Here is a 17326-nt window from a genome sequence, read left to right on the forward strand (position 1 = left end):
TGGCTGAGATTGTTTACTTGCGTGGAGTCAACCAAATGGGTGTGGTGAATGAGATCTATCTACTAGATGCCACCCAAGGCGACTTTCGTGGAAGGTGTGCACACTAACTACTCATGCCTCTTCTTGAGAAAGTCAAGACTATTGAGCCGAGACGAGAGAAGCCACATTCTTATGAGACAAAACTTAGTCGTGAGATGACTTACACCTTAGCTAGGATGGAAAGGGGGGAATACTACCACATCCGATTCAATACCTTGATTCTCCTCATATTTCTCCAAGTTATCGTAGCCTTTTATTGATGTCAAAAAATCACATAATCACGAGCGAAATGAAAAAGGAAGTTGAAAAATAAAGGCAAATTATAAGGATGTGTTTAGGGGCAGACTGTTGGCAATAAAAGGTCAAACGCCGTAAAAAGTGGAATTTGCAGCAAGTGTATGTCTGGATGGAAGTGAATTATGGACTCTGTTACGGTGCTTAGGTCACTAAACAAAATATTTGATGAGGCTGCGATACTCCGATTACTTGTTTAACTCTGCTTTGGTTTCATAGGCGCTTAAAAAGCTGCTTTTGTACTTCCGCTGGACATCGTGGCCTCTAGATCATGCCTGTAGCCCTTCAATCCTTCTGTGCGTCGTAAGTATATATTTTGCCCTAGTATTACGTCTTCTTTCTTCTCCAGAAAAGTCTCGAGGTGCCAAAAATTCTCCTAAAGTTATTTAACTAACGCGAACCTATTTGGTCACGTTTTTAGTAGAAAATAATTCTCCCCCAAACCAGGCTGCTGCAGTTGGATGATTAAAAGAAGGTGGTATTTACTAAAGACGATTCATGCAGCCTAATTGCAGGGCAATTCAGGTACATGAGAAGATTAATATTGCCATTTTCCTTAGTGGTTTAAAAACTCGTCGACCTTCGAAGGAGAATATGACAGCTAATGAAGAATGGATCTTCATTAAGGAGGAAACATACAAATTGTGTAGACAAAGTGTGTAATTTTATCTTTTGAGAACGTAAGGAGATGAATAATAAACTCGGTGCTCACAATAGGTCGCGATCTCCTCGATTCCTCTGAATTCATTAGAGGCTAAAATCGGCTAAATTTAGCACAGGATTATTGGAACATTGTTCTAAAAAAGTTTTAAAACTCTGAAGGCCCCCGCCATTGCACTTTTGTTGGGCGGCCCGATCGCCAAGCTGTGCCGGTAACCCCTCAGCCCTTTTGTTTGCCAACAATACATGTTCTACACCAGTATAATGTCTACGTTCGTCTTCAGGGAAGACACAAGGTGGCATAAGATAAAGGGATATGGATTAAGAAAGCATATAAGAGTCACTTGAATTATGCGTTGTCATTATAATAAAAGCAACATTTCTGGGAGATATAAATAATAATGGGAAAAGCGTAGTAGTATAGTCTTCCAGGACTTTAGAACTAGCTTTAATTGCATACGTTTGAAGGTATAGAAGAACTCTACCTCTCCTTTCCTGGTTCTCTATTTCCACCAGGATTGTCAGAAGTTTCGTTTTGCTCCTTTCATCCCATCTTCCTTAGGTTTAGGACACGTGCTAATAATTAAATTATGTAAGCACAAACCCCAGAAATTAAGTTTGTGCAAAACTTTCTTATTTAATATAAATAACTCTTATCCACTTTAAGGTAATTAAAAGCCAAATCAACCCTTTTACCGACTCAAAAATGGCGTCTGCCGAACTCGACTAACTGGGAGACGACACCGATTTATGAAGGACTGCTCCAGTATATAAACTCCTCAGCCCAACGTTGAATTCGTGGTAATAAACGGTTTCAAGTCTATCATCAAAAAGGCGAATAAATAATCTAGCTACTTCCGCCATTTTAGTGCAATAAAGTGCCTACTCACCCCTAAGTGCGGCGCGGTGCAGATGCCTCCGAAATTGCTTCAAATTATGCCTTCAAATCGGGTGTTTTATTAAAGCCACCAAGCCGTAACTGTCACTCCCTCCGTGGAGCAAATAAGTACTTACGTTTTAAAACGGTAAAATGGGTTGATCACCAGATAGGAGGGCATTTCACACTTCTGTGGTGTTACCAGCCTACATGGATGTAACTCTTTAGGCATGGACCGAAATCCTTTTAAATTTTTAATTAAAATTTATACGTAGAAGCCTAAAAAGCTGACTGTTAGACAGGATTGTACCTCGAAAAAGCTGAAAAAACACATTACAGAAATCGCGTGCATTAAATTTCGCTGAGATAAAGTGAGGCGTCTTTTTGAGGGAAGGGGACATGGCTTCCAACCACAGCCCTTCAATGAGGTTCTCACGAGGCTCCAAACAGTTGCGCCTATGTGTCAACTGTGCATACTTCTTTTTTTTCAGGATACTTGCAAAATCGGCTTTTACTCCCTGAGAGGCAAAGAAAAAGTAGTCTTTTTTAACCTACTGCACCAACCGAGAGAGCATGGGTGAGGCAAACGTGAAAGCAAAACAACAAATTTGTTGGGAGTTATTGAAATGTGATTTTAGTTTGTGACTTGCAACGGCTTTCGGGTGATTGTGTTAAAGAGAGTAAATTGCATCACAAACTGAAATTCCTGAAAAGAAATAAAGATGCCCATTCCTCTCCCTTGATGTTGGATGGTAAATATATAGTCAACCAGGTTTCGTAGTACCTCAGAATCCCCCAGATCTAATGTTCATTCGTGCCTAGGTTGCCAGACATCATTTGGAGTTGAAAGAGTGATGAGCATACATGTTCTATGCTGTAGTAGAAAACCACACGCATGGTGGAAAAATATTCTTAAAATTGGTCTTAAGTACCCCGAGACTTTTCTGAAGAATTCGTACTCGAGTAAAATATGTTTCCAACGGACAGTAGGGCTTGGAGCTACTGGCGTAGCCTGGAGACTAGATGGCTTGGTGGAGGCACAATAGTGGAGCCTCAAGTAGCCCCTCACTAAATCCCAAAGTTAAACAACCGACGCATACCACAATCCCTCTCCTCCTTTAAGTATTATCCTTAAGTCTCTCCTTGGTCAGCATTTACGTGTCAGCCATCACGACGCAGTGGCTGCTGTAAGAGATACACCCATGAAGCAACCGCACCAGTTGTCAAATTGCGTGCGACCGAGGAGACATCTAACTGCAGCGTCACTGATCCCCATTGACAGTTCTACTGTATCTGGAGCTTCGTCCTCTTTAGGAACCTTATTAGGGAAGGAGGAAGTGGTCAGGTCATCGTGCACATCCACTGGGAGTGGTAAGATTACTGGCCCAAAAGAACAGTGCTTAAAAAAGTTTGTGAGGATAAGGTTTAGCGTCTACTTTTCATTGTCATTTTGTCTTCACTTCAGCGCTGTCCAGCCATATATCTACTTGGGTTCTATCCATGCCTAGATGGCATGCCCCTACGGGTTCTGCAGAGAGCTCCGTAAAGAACTTTTCAGATTGTTCACAGCTGGTGTCAGTTCAGCTGTTTATGGAATCCCCACAGAACATGGGACTGAGGTGGGTGCCGAAAGTAGACGTCATTCCATCCTTTCTGTTTAAGGTTGTCGCAGTTTCCCCCATCAGCAGCATATTCCCTTCCTCTGTCAACTTAAGATTTGGCAGCCAGAGATAGAAATAGGGATGGATGACCTTTGGGATCGGGTTCCCCTTCTAAAGCCGTCAATGCATTGCCGAAGTACAGAAGGGATGAGGGCGGAGGCGGGGGCTAGTAGTATGACCTTTAGGGCATGCCGCTCATTGAAGGCACAATGGCGGAGCCTAAAGTGTCTGCTTATCCAAAACCGGGACAATCAAAGTACTGCAACTTGTTATAGGTGCTTGAAGTGACACCTTTTGATATAACATGCGAAACCTGTATCCTGTGATCAAAGGGAAGATGTAGGAAGAGTAAAAGCAATCGAATCCGGCCTATAAAATTAGTTTAGTATATGAAAGATAATATGACTTACAAATTGTTCTTGAGATTCATTTGTCCAATGCAGCTGTAGGGTTTGGAAGGAAAGGTACCCCAATAGGTATACGTCTTTGATCAAAAATTGCACAAATGAATGATCGTTTGCCGACATTAAAGTTGAAAACAATCAGATATTGGCCAAAAATGTTATTGTAAACAAGTCTACATTTTTAGCTAGAAATGAAATTGCACCCATTTTTCTGCAGATAGCGCCACCGGAATGGAGGCTATCATGTTAGAAACAAATGGGAAGAAATAAATGCTGGGGATGAATGTAGAGTTTACTACCCTTTTCAACGCCGCCTTAAAATGTAGCTCTAAAAGAGAGAACCTCTTAGCTGCCTCACCATCTAAAGCCTCCTAAAATGGCACTGGCGTTTCGTCGCCTGGAGGGAGAGCGGCTTTTGAGGAGACAGTCGTTCGAATTCTCGAGGCAAATTACTTGTTTCAACAAATTCCGGGATAAGGCGAGTTGTTCCGACTAAAGGTTTCACGGCTTATAAGTAGACTTGTAGGCTAAAATAAAAACAGGACACCTCTGTCATTGAAAGGGACTTTATAAAGAGCTCTTTAAACCATTTCTTTATGGAATGTCGAGTGGGCAATTAGCAAAATAACAAATTTGAGAGCGTATTTTTTTTAAGCGGCAAAGCCAAAAATAGGTCATGTTTAATCAACTAAGAGGAGCAGTCTTTACACTGGTTGTTACACATTATTGTACGTATCGCACATTTTTCAACATTTTCTTTTTACTGAAATTCGTGGCAATCAAAGGAGTCTATCCGGAGAAAGATTTTGACGCCCAACCGCAGTCGTGCGCCGAGTAGGAGGAAATTCCACAAGTGAAATGTCTTTTGCTCCCAGTTACTAGCAAGACATATTGACAAGCCTTATCATAAGGTATGGCCACTTTTGAAAAGGCAGTTTTTTTCGTTTCAATATATCGTCCAAACGAACCGCTGTTTATTTATGCATTGTAAGGTAGTCCAAACTTGTGAGATTGCCCCCAATTATAGACCTCCCTCTAAGCTTGACTGTAAACAATGTAAGCATCCACTTTTCTTTCAAAATAAAACCGTAAATTGTTCAAAGTTTGACAGGATTTTCTATTACAGAGGCAAGTTTTTCAGAGTCTGAATGGTACTTTATGGGTCATTTGGCCCATTAATCGCTAGACTTACCCGCTTCAACCAATACAACCCACTTTTACAACACCAAAAAAGGAAATAAATAGGCGAAATGTATTTATTAATTTTAAGAGAAACGCAAATAAAAATAGGTTTTAGGCTAAAATAAAACTTATAAATGAATTTACGCATTTATTGGTGGCCAAACTAAATAAAGTTTATTACGACGTAGTGAAACGTATGTGGGATGCGAGAAGCAGAAGCACTAAACTCCTCATTGAGGGAATTTTTCCTAAAGGAAGTAAGAAATGATTTAAAATAAAGGAATTAAAAGGAACAAGTTTTAGAATCGCAGCTCACCACGACCTCTCTAGAGACGAAAGAAGGCTAAAAACTTGGGCAGAATATGTGTTGCCAATGTAGGCAAGGGTAAGGGGTTACTAGCATGGCCCGAAGGTCAAGATGCCTGGGGGAACTACAATTGCCAACCCTTAGGCGTCCACATAATCAAAAAATAGATCTAAACAAACAACCCAAGTCCAACATAGTTCCCTCACCTTATAAGCGCCGTCACTGGCGCTCCCCTAGGTCACCTCTCGCCTCGAATATCACAACTTGGTCAGTGTTGAAAAGAAAATACCCACCAATCAACCTTGTCTATCATCGAATTGGCCTAAATCTGAGAAAATACTTGACCGCAACGCCACTGATTCCTCTTGCCAATTCTCCTGGAACTGGAGTTTCATCCCATTTTGGAACTATATTGGAGAAAGTGAGAATGAGCTGGCCATCACGCAAGTCCATAGCCAGTCGCAGAGTCATATAACAAAGGACGAGATTTAGGATAGTTCAATGGGGATAAGGCTTTGCGTTTTTTTCTCCCTGTTACGGTTTTCCCAACTCAGTACTGCCCAGCCATGTCTATCCGGGTTTTATCTAGCCAATCGAGAAGTGGAGGAAGTACCAAGTGTTCATGTGAATGATATCTGCATGGAGGTACGATAGACGGCCCTGCAACAAACGTTTACAGATGGTTCATGGCCATGGCTAGTGTCCCTTTATTTGCTAATAGCATTACTGCAAAACACGGAGCTGGGGTAGTTTTCGAGGTTAGACGGCATTTTCAACCCTTCTGCCAGACACTGTCACAGATTCTCCCATCCCCATCATATGTCCTTCTTCCGCCCCACTAATGTCTATCACCCAGAAGTAGAAATCAAGATGGTCGTGCTTTAAGATTGAACTTGCTTCCCACTGTCACTAATGTAGCCTTCCAATTCATTCCCAATGACAAAAGAAACCATGACGTTAGGGCAGATTATATGTTGTCAGGGGGGCAGCCACTGCCATGTCCCGTAGGCCATGCTGCTCGGTGAAATTACAATCTGTGGAACCTTAAGAGCCCTAGAAACCAAAGAGAATAGTTGAGCAGGTAAACGACGGATTTCGTCAAAATAATATTTCGGCAGAATTTATTCCCAGTGGTGGTAAATGCCTTCACTGTTTATAGGATTAGTGTTTACAGGGACCAACAAAAAATGAAGGCTTTAATTTTAAATTATCTCACTCGATGAAACATGCAATTTCGAAAGTTGGAGGGGTAAATATTGAAGGTTTCTGGTAAAAAAATGAAGCATTCCCATTTGGTTAACTGATTACGTGGCGCCTCATTTGATGCTTTCACCACTCAAGGCTTAGACGCAAAGTGGTTGTCACAGCACAGATGTTTCATAATTCCATCATGACACCAAACATCTTTCCTTTTTTGTTTTCTTGACTGCTGCTCACAACTGGAGGTGGTACTTATCCTCACAACACTAACGTTCCACACTTATTCTGCTGTTTTTATCTTAGCTAGCCCATTTTCAACACAATTTTGCGTAAATAGTTATTAAAAAGTGATGAAGAGCACACACTATACATTTCTAGCATGCAGTTCAGCTGAAGTCTGAATGTCACGCATGTATGACGAGGACAAATAAGTTTCCTAAACTCACAATGCAAGTTACGCTCAAAAACAGCCAAATTGATAAACACAAACTTTCTAAAAACTCCCTCTCAAGTATAAAGGTTTTAGAAGGAGAGGCAGATAAAGGCACGGAGGCAGCTGCAACTTTATTGCCCCATTCGAGGCATTATTCGAAATGCAAAGGTTTACCTGACAGAATTTATTCAAAGTGCATCGCAATGCCAATGATCGTTAAAGGTGACACTAAGAGGTCGTTTATTTATGTACCTCTTCCAAATTAACATGCATTCCGAGTCTGTAATTTGCCAAAGTTGTACTGTCTTATTGTAAATTAACTGATTTAGCCAACATTTTGTCTGTGCTTGGTACGCTTTTATGTGGCAGGCAGTAATCAAGAAAGGAGGTGCCTTTTTGCCTTTGATTAATGTTTGTGTCAAACGCAAAATATTCATCTCCTCATGGTTAATAAATCCACAAAATGCACTTACTTGATGAATTGTGAAAGGACGACGAATGTAATCTTTGCATTCCTAGTTAATTAGAACCTCAATCTTGCTAAACCCTTTCTTGACTAACGCTACAAGTAGTTAGAATTCAACCTCTCTAATTATGCATCACGAAATACACTTTGTTAAGTGGTACAGCTGTTGTGAGGTTATGGGAAGAGAAGGCTATTTAACAACATCGTTTGGTGACAAGGAGACGCCGACCATCTGACTGGCGGTGGCACAGTGGACTGAGGCGATGCGCGTGGCGGAAGACTCATCAAAAATTCGGTCAGGCCAATGTTTACTTAGATTTCTGCTCTTCTAGATTGGTTTTTACATCAGTATTGGAGATGGAAGTGCCATTCAGTTACGTTAGGGTGTCTAGCAACTATAATTCACGAATTATTTAACCACCTATGTCACCGTTGCTCCGTGAGTCCTTCCTACAGACGAAAGAAGTTATAACGCTAGAGTAAAATATATATTGCTGACGCAGAGGAGGTCTGAGACAGGGGGCTACAGACATAGTCCGAAGGCCATGCCACCCCGAGGAAGTGCAAAGGCGGGGCCTTAAGTGCCCCCAAGCAGAAAACAAGGCGTTAAACAAAGCAAAGTCACTAATCTATCACCAATCGAACAAGAAATTTTCCAAGAGTAACTACAACCTGTTTAGCTTTAAAGCCTAATTTACAAAACTCTACTTTAAGAAGATGATTATTCCAGGATTTAGCTAAAATACGTAAGATGGGAATAAACAATTGTGAGAAAAGGATACGAAAGAAATGGAAAGCAACGATGAAATTATAATAGGCCACTTAGGAAGTGTCAAAAGTAAATTTGAGAAGCCGACAAAAAATTTTCAGGCGGCAGCCTCGATTCCACGCATCTACCGCGTGCTCGCTGCGTCGGCACAACCGAACAGGCAAATGAAGCGAGCCCCTTAAGCAAGTAGAAAGTAAATCTTCCTAGCACGTATTTCCCTGAGTTAAAATGGAGTAGGCAAAATTTCCTCGCATCCGGTATTATCTTACAAGGTCGTGGATATGAAGCCACCTTAAACACAGATAAAACACAGGATTATGTATGTAGACATCTAATTTCTCTGAGGGTTGTGAATTTGCTCACTAGTCAAGGCATTTAATAGAAAGGGAATTGGTAAGGTAATTTAAAAAGAAGATGATAGATTGTGCAATTGCCTCATGCTCCCAGAAGGCGTTATGAGGTAGATAAGTCTGGGTAGAACTATGATAAATGAGCCAGTAACAAAAATAGCATGAGTATCGCGTTATGACGTCAAGATTGCCATCAAAATAAGGAAGATCGAGGGTCCTGCTTTAATGAATTTACAACTAAAACGACACTGTTCCGCTACCCCTTTCCTGAGCATTTTCCTTGCCTATCTCACTACTCAGTCGACTACTTTAATTAGGATAAAACCCATTCATTACCCTCTTTCAGAGTGAAAAATTTTGGTTTGTAAATTTATTGATGCGGCCGTCGTTTCCGGAGGATCCTCTTTGGAAAGTGCATTGTGAGATTCCAGGCCCTGTACTGTTTAAGACTGGTCGGTATTCTACCGTAGGTGCAGCTGAAATGCCAATCACCTTGCGTGAAAACATCTGCCGAAAACCAAACTGTTTCTTAAAACACTTAGAAAGCTTCCTTGTCACGTTGTTTCTATTTCTATACTTCATAGTCATCTACCTGGAGACGGTAAAGATGTCTTGATAAAAGTATTGCGTTTTTAAATCATTCCGATTAGATGTCACTTTATTCGGTATTTGCATTGCTATAGACAACAATGGTGAGGCGATTCGCAAATCAGAAGTGTCTTTGAAGACTGGTCTGTTGCGAGTCCCTTTACACGTCTCGTAGTTCTGTGATGTCAGTCAGGTAGCGAAATCGGTAAAATTGCTCTTTTCTGGTGGTTGCCTAACCACAGCCTCCAACGAAGATGCCGTTATGAATGCACAAAAAGGCTTAAGATAAAAGAGACGCCGAGACTGAAGAGTCTGCTCAACTAAGCAGACAACTTAACCTACCATCTTACATAGAGCAGAATCATTTCAATTAGTGGCTGAAACTCAAGAAGTATCAATGCCTCACAGAATAGAAGCCGTCCAAAAGACGGAATATTTTTCCACTCAAGACTTTATGTCTCAGGTATGCACGAGGCATCACATGAAAAACTATGGTAAAATTAGGCGATCTAAGTACGAGGCATAGGTAGCATCATCACACAAGATTTGTAAAGCAGATAAATGACAAAATAATTAAAGGAATGTTTGCATTCTTTTCACTTATACGCCTCTTCCTCGTAACTTAAGGGAAATTTCAAAAACTATGAAAGGGTCATGATTAGCGTTTACCAGAAAGTCCGCTGAGAAGGGTCATAATTTACCGATTTAAAATAACTTGAATGTAATAACTCCCAGTTTTGGTAACGGGCCACTTAGCTCTGCCACTGTATTTCCACCGAGCGGCGTGATCTTCGGACCATAAGAGTGGACCCAAGCCCTACTATAGGTGAATAATATGTATTTTGCCCTAGTATTATGTCTACTATTGACTTCAGGGAAGTCTAAAGCCGTCACAAATAAGCCTTACAGGTACATTAAAGTTACTGCATAAAACAAACGATCTTTTGAGCGGAAGCAGAAATCGTGAAAACCTGCAGTGGGGTAGGCGTTGAATGAATTATACTTCACTGCAGAGTAAGGTTGAAAGTGGCGCGATGTAGCCTAGGCAACTCACACCTTGTAATATATAACAACAAAAGGGGCTGCAAGTGAAGATCTAATCATCCCATACCAAAGTTTACCTTTTTTGTTGCCTAAATAAAACGCAATTTTTCCTTTAAGACTTGTCCTAATCATCATTGTTAGAGGAAATAGTACAGCCAATTTTGGGAGACTGTAATTGGCGAACTAAAAAAATCACAAAAAGTGAGTAGAGATGAAAAGACGTCAGAAGGACGGCACCTGTGGTGCTCTGCATTCACAAAAGGCAGTAAAGTGAGGCAGTAACAGAGTTTAGCAAAAAAAAGTGGAAAGCGGATTACAGTCTGGCCTTCAGTGGTAACTTTTTAGGAGGGAATGATCTTTTTCCGTAGAATGCAGTTTTTCCCTTGCTACTATTTCCAGGGAAGCTAACATATAATAGAATCTTTTACATGAAGCACCTCACCGATCACCTTCAGGCTCAGCGACGCAGCAGAGCCTTATTTGAAAAATGTGGATTTACGATGGAAAGCGTTGACTATGGTTTTGACAGCTCCTACATTCTAGTCATACGCCAGAAGCAATGACAGCGAATCATGCAGTATGCGGAAATGACCATCGATTCTGAAGTGCTCTTCATGCATAATAAAAAGGTGGCTTTTCTTTCTTTAAAGTGTTTAACATGTACGAAGAGTTTGCACTCATATATCATTGTTATTCGTTTTCATATGAACAGTGACATGGATATCACCAGAAGGCCAACATATTCCAGTACACTCTATCTGGCTAAAACCCCCTCATAAAACTTATATCAAAGTTCCGGCAAATCTTTAATTGTTATTAAATTCTGCTAGGATTTTAAAAGAGCCGGAAATGGTGGAGAGCGGCTGCGCTGACTTAGGCATATGGTTGTTTTCTTGCAAAATAAATGTCAAGTAAATCACATTTGTCTCTTTTGCTACCTAATGTCAAAAAAGTATTGTTGATTTCAACCGCAATTATTCTTAAGAATAACCAAATTAGGGAACATGGACAAATTTAGCTTGGCGTTAATGGTGCGGATTAAAATTTTTGCGTTCACTGCAGAACCCTGGTCGTTCGTTCACCTTTTTATGTTGATTTTGTGAGTACTTAAAGCCCCGTTTTTCTACCAGTAAATACCCAGCTCTTCTGCTCATCGACAATACATTATTTTGCCCTAATATTTTGTCTTCTCTAATCTTCGCGGAAGTCTCGGGGGCACCACATTGGTGGCAGTGGAGTACAAACCCTATTCTTAAGGACAATTACCCCGGTTCCTATTGTCAAAGGGTGAAAATCATCGTAACGGAGGAAGGTATGTACAGCGGCTGAGAGAATCTGTGGTCAGCCGTAACAGAAGGTATGGAAACGACGTCTACCCTTAGCATCTACTTCAGTTGTCTGTTCTGCAGGAATGCTGTTAACAACTGATGCGACACTAGCCGTGAACCATCTAGAGATGCTCCTTATGGAGCTGTCGTCGGTAACTGCATGAATATATCAATGCAGCGAACACGCGATACCTCCTCCACCTCTTTACTACCTGATTATAGTCGGGAGAGATTAACTGATTAAATAACTCCTTTAAAACCAGCAATGCTGTGACTAGCTATTCATACTCGTGACGGCCAGTACATTCCTCTTTCTCTTGATACGGTTCCCAAACAGGCCGAAACTCCTCACTTAGATGAGGTATCAAAAGGGATCAGCGGTGTCATGGTCATAAATTTCAGCTGAATGCAAATTCGATGACTGGCGCAATTGCTTCTTGGGTGTTTTTCGTACAGCGCAGACTACGTTATGATGGCCAACTCGGAAGGTTGGCCAAGAGGAGCGCTGAGAACGACGCTCAAAAGGAGACAGTAGCTGTATAATACTTTACTAATATGTTTTATCCTGTTTTCGCAATCCATTAAAGCTCCGAGATAGTACTGACGTTGAGCGGCATGGCTTCCGGAATGTGCTAGTAGTCCCGCAGCCATTCTGTACCTCGGCAGTACATATTTTGCCCTAAAATTATGCCTTCTTTTGGCCACAGGAAAAACTTGGACCTCTACGACAACTCAGTCCGTGAAGATTTGAACAGTAAAGGTGTTTGCAGGTTGATGGGATCGTTGTTGGTGCTGATTAAGCTGCCAAGGATAGGTTTTTAAGTTTACTTCTTAGCACACTATTTTGAAAAATGCCTTGTGGGGGGTGGGTGGCATCAGGAGTTTGCTTTAACAAACCAACATTCAGCCTAATCCGTTTAAAGGTTACAAGCTTTGCTTTCTTCACTCCATCTGGCGCATACTCATTTGAAGGAGTCGAAGTGGGTAATCCGCGCTTCATTCGGAGCAAATGAACTAAAATTCAACTAATAACTCCCCCTTCTTTTCCGCCTTTTATTGCTCTTACCAAGCCAGGCTTTCCGAGTGCGATGCTATTATCACTTTATGATGTGGCGGAGGGAAATTAATGCAAGTCTCTCAAATATATGCACCAAATCGCACCCAAATTAGCAATCTTTTAGTGTAAAGTAATCCCTGTCGATTAGGGCGCAATTGCCTACGATGCCTTAAATATCGCTTGTCTGCACAGCCTTTACTACCCTAAAGGCTTTACATTTTCGGAAATAAAGAACGTTTGATTAATTCGTAATAACCATTTTCGCCCGCCTTCCGTCACGAAAGCTGATAACTATGTAGTATGATTTTTTACCCTTTTATAAAGGACGCTAATCTAGCTAAGTTTATTTGAAAGCACAGAATAGTGCAGTGTAGCGCTTGTCTTTCCTAAAGAGGAAAGAAGCTATAATACTAAAGCAGAGTTTTTACTGCAGACGTAGAGAAAGGCTGTAGGCCACTGGCATAGCCCGAAGACCACACCACCCAGTGGAAGCACAATGGTCGCGCCTTTCAATGTCCAAGAAACCAAAAAGAAGAGTTAAACAAATAGTCAAAGTACATAGTGCCCTCTCCTTTTGAGCGTCGTACTCGGTGCTCCCCTTGGCCATTCCCTAGCGTCGACCCACACAATGCAATCGGTGCTATAAGAATGAAACCCACGAACTAACCATCTGCGTTAGCCCTCAAATTTATGTACAGCTGAGAAGATGTCTGGTTGGCCACTTCACTGATCTCTTTCGGTAATTGCATTACATTTAAAATTTTGTCCTGATTGGGAAATAAATTGAGGGAAGGGTGTGTGTGCTGGACATTTCGACTGTCTACTGTTGGGCGTAAGAGCACTGGTCTAAAAGCAAGTTTAGTCAATAAGAGACGGAATTTTAAACAGTTTCTTGGGATGAGGTTTAGCAGTTATTTCTTCTTATTGCCTTGTTCTCATTTCAGCATTGCCCAACCATATCTAACTGGGTTTTATTCAGCTAGTAGAGAGACGGAGAAGTAGGTACAACGTGTTTACCTAGTTGATATCTTCATACGGGTACCGTAGGCAGTTTCTCAAAGAATTTTTAAAAGATGCTTCATGGCTAGTGCTGTATTAATTCTCAAAAGCATTCCAGCAGAACACGAGACTGAGCTTGTTGCCGAAGGCTAACGTCAATGCCAACATTTCTGTTGAAGCTGGTCACCGAAACCCTTCTTCTGTCAAGTCATGTTGCAGCACTCTGCAATAGAAATTGGGGTATTTGTCTTTAAAAATCGGATTCGCTGCCCACTGACACTAATGTAGCGTTCTGAGTCTTTCCTGAAGAGGTAAGGAGCCATAATGCTGGGACAGATAAATGTATTGCCAACGAAGAGAAGAGCTAAGGGATACTAATGTGACCCACAGGTTACATCACCTAGTGGAAACAGTGCAGTGCCAGCGAAACCAAGACGAAGACTTTAATAAATTATCCAAGCATTACGAAATTCTTAGCATGTCTGATACTTTTTATAGACCTTCCAAAGAAAATTGAATCTCCCTCCCTCAAATTTGATGCTTTAATGTCCTAGCACACTACCTTCACCAAGTATACTGCAAAAGTGATTAAATTAACGGTTACTATAAGAAAGTCCTCTACCTATTCCAGCGTTCTGTCACTAAAATGATTTGTTGCAATCAGTTATTACAAACTGCCACTTATTTATGACGCCAGGCTCAGGTAAGAACGTCGGATTGGCATTCATTGACGTTAGTAGCAACTATAAAATAGGCATACTCATTTCGATAGCGATTAAAGCCTTTTTCGAAACTGTGATAGTTCCTGTTTCTTTTTCTAACAAACACAGCGGCCCTTTATTCGACTCCGGATTTGCGTACTTAAACCTCATCATCGCGCAAAACCGACAGGGATTGAAGTTGTGCTACGCGATTATTAGAAAAAAAACTTAGTGTTTTAAAATCATTTACATTTGCACAGATAAAGGGCTTAGTTTTTCCCCGAAGGAGATGAAAAAACTGTACATTCCAAAAAACACGACTTGAATTAATCGAGCAAGTGAAAAGGGCACTTATAAAATGGCACAAAGATTCATTTTTTTGCAAGCAAGCACACCTTACCGTGATAAATTTAGATAAAACAGTTGCTTCATTTAAAAGGTAAGAGCGCAATGTGAATATTTCGGGGCTAGATGTTACGCCATACAAATGCGTAAATAAATGGAAAAGACATCCGTATTTCCCGTCATATTGGAAACTGAGATTTTTAAACAATCGCGTAGTTAGGGAGTGTGCTGTTTACATTACAAATAGGTTCAGCTTTTTATTTTTAGGTTAGCCATTGCATTAATTATGACGATGGGCAAATGTAGCTCTAATTTTCTCGAGGTTCTTTAATGGCCACTTTTTCAAGGACGACCCTACACTACAAACTAGAATTGTAGCACTTCGATACCTCCTAGAGGATAAAAGTAAATGTAGTAACTTGGGCAGGATATGCATTGTAGACGCACCGAAAGGCTTGGTTCCACCGTCATGGCCCGGAGGCCAGCCCACCTGGTTATAGTAGCACGAAGGACCACCTAAGTGTCTCCTTCACCAACACCGAGAGTTAATCAAACATCCAGTGTATTGTAAGGATGCTTAACTGAGGCGAGCGGGATAGTTAAATTATGTGGGAGACATTTTCATAAATCATTTTGGCCGCTTGCTCCTCAATTGCACATGGTGGGTTGGAAGAAGCAGGCCTCCCGATACAGTGCATAGCAATCACTTTTAATATCCGGAAGTAGGCCTCCACATTGGCTGTTGCATCGGCACGGGAAATAGTCGGGTGGTAGAACATACTCCCTCCATTTACTGATTAACCCCAATTCGCGTGGATATGGATGTGCATAGCAGTCATAGCCGAGGTTTTTGATAAGATCAAATTGTGAAGAGTTCTTTGCCCCATTTTGCTATGAAGAGAAGGTTTGGATTGGAGGTCAAAAGGCCTCCATTAGATGCATGACCAAGGGGCCTTATGGCATTCGAGGAACACCACTGATGCGATGAAGTTGGCAGGTCCTGGCACTATTTATTCTCAACATCAACTGGAGGTATGAGATAGATATTGTGTTACAAAGGTTTTGCATCCTCCTGTCAGTACCTAAACAAACACAAAGATACTGTAATTTAGGCTTGTAAACAGATCATTAAAAATAATAAAAATACATTATTTTTAAGGTCGCCTGACTCTTCTGTACATTATAAATTTTAGCTACGACACTTTGGATTGGGTTGTTTTTTCGATCTATAGGTAAATCCCATTCATATTGTTTCTAAAAACCAAATTGTATTATAGGGTGACATGGAGAAGGAGGTGGAGGTGAAAGAGCAAGAGAGAGCCATATTTCTTAATGAATTATTACCTACTTCAAATAAAATTAAGCCTAAAAAAGGCCTCACAAGTGGACAACAATCATTTCACTTCTGTGTTGAACGGAAGTTCTCGCCTAGCCCAATAATGTTCAGTCTTTGCAATGTTTTAACATCAATGCAGCAAAAAAAATACGCATCCAAACGGTGGAAAGAGAAAAAAAGGTCCATACGATTGGGGACTTATTGCTGAGTGGTCATTTGACAAAGACCTGTCATTCGCTTAATGGGTGTAACAAAGTGGCAAGCAAGTTGTAAACACTGCCGTAAAGATATATTACTTTATGAACAAAATTTTGCCTATGGTTTTAGGAATTGTTTAAAAAAGATTACTGAACTTTGTTTATTTTTTGGGGTAAAATCTTTCTCAACTAAAACCCTCGAGTGCGAAGTGTCGGGTGCTGAAGTGCCCGTACTTTGAAACCACGTCTTAGACTGAAAAGCCCAGTCTAGCTGTCTAAACAGAGGAATGCTTCTCAGGAAAATTAAAAGGAAAATAAAAACAGTTGTCTTTTTGGGAAAAGAGAACACTCTGGGCAATGCAATATACGAATAGGCCGCTTGATTGTCCAAGTGACTTAAAAATTCTACACGTAAATTTTACTACCGAAGTGTTGCGTAGGTGAAGACGGTTCCATAGTTACTTTTACTACTGAAACTTGGCTGTTTTTTAGGGAGAAGAGAAACCGAAGTTTATTTAAAAAAAGATGGGAAGTAGCAATGTCGGAGGTAATATAAACTACACCCAGTTGGCTCCATAGTGAAAAAGTCGCACTTTTGCCATTTATCATTTCTTTTGGGCATACAATTCCCAACAAAACATAACATGAGAAGTTGAGAAGGCGGCAGGGAAAAAAGAGAGAAGAGAAATACAATCCATCGCCTCGTGCATTGTGGAAAGAGAGAGAGAATCAACGCCTTCCTCTGCAGTCTGCTTTTGACTTATCATCAACCGGTGAGGGGATGGAAGCTACTAAAAGGAAGGAGGAGTCGGGATGGGATGTAAATACATAGAAACTACTTGCACAAAATTACAGACAACAAGGAATTTGGATTGCATTCGGTTGTAATCTAGCAAATGTTATTCGCCCAATTTATGTTTTGGCACAATTTCGTGACAAAGTTGATTGGCAAAAAAACTGCCACATTCTAGTCAGCTGCAGAGCTGCTAAATCCATCTCTAGTGTCAAGCGCAATATTCACTGCCTCTTAAACCATAAACTCAATTATTCTCCTTTTATGGATAAAATATGCCATATGTCGTGGCTTTT

General features: G+C 40.9%; 1 protein-coding gene across 1 annotated transcript; it reads right to left on the minus strand. All coding sequences in view use genetic code 11, as the record gives it.

Annotated features, from left to right (window-relative positions):
* Positions 1 to 1314: 1314 nt before the first annotated feature.
* On the minus strand, positions 1315 to 11428 carry EGR_00471 (hypothetical protein; the record flags this gene model as incomplete). The annotated part of the gene is made up of 7 exons (XM_024489720.1): positions 1315 to 1439; positions 2181 to 2388; positions 5128 to 5233; positions 7310 to 7572; positions 8196 to 8344; positions 10352 to 10457; positions 11357 to 11428. The coding sequence occupies 7 exons, from the start codon at positions 11426 to 11428 to the stop codon at positions 1315 to 1317; spliced, it is 1029 nt and encodes a 342-aa protein (XP_024355717.1).
* Positions 11429 to 17326: the final 5898 nt, after the last annotated feature.

The sequence above is a fragment of the Echinococcus granulosus genome (genome assembly GCF_000524195.1).
Source record: "Echinococcus granulosus chromosome Unknown EG_S00002, whole genome shotgun sequence".
Classification (NCBI taxonomy): Eukaryota; Metazoa; Platyhelminthes; class Cestoda; order Cyclophyllidea; family Taeniidae; genus Echinococcus; species Echinococcus granulosus.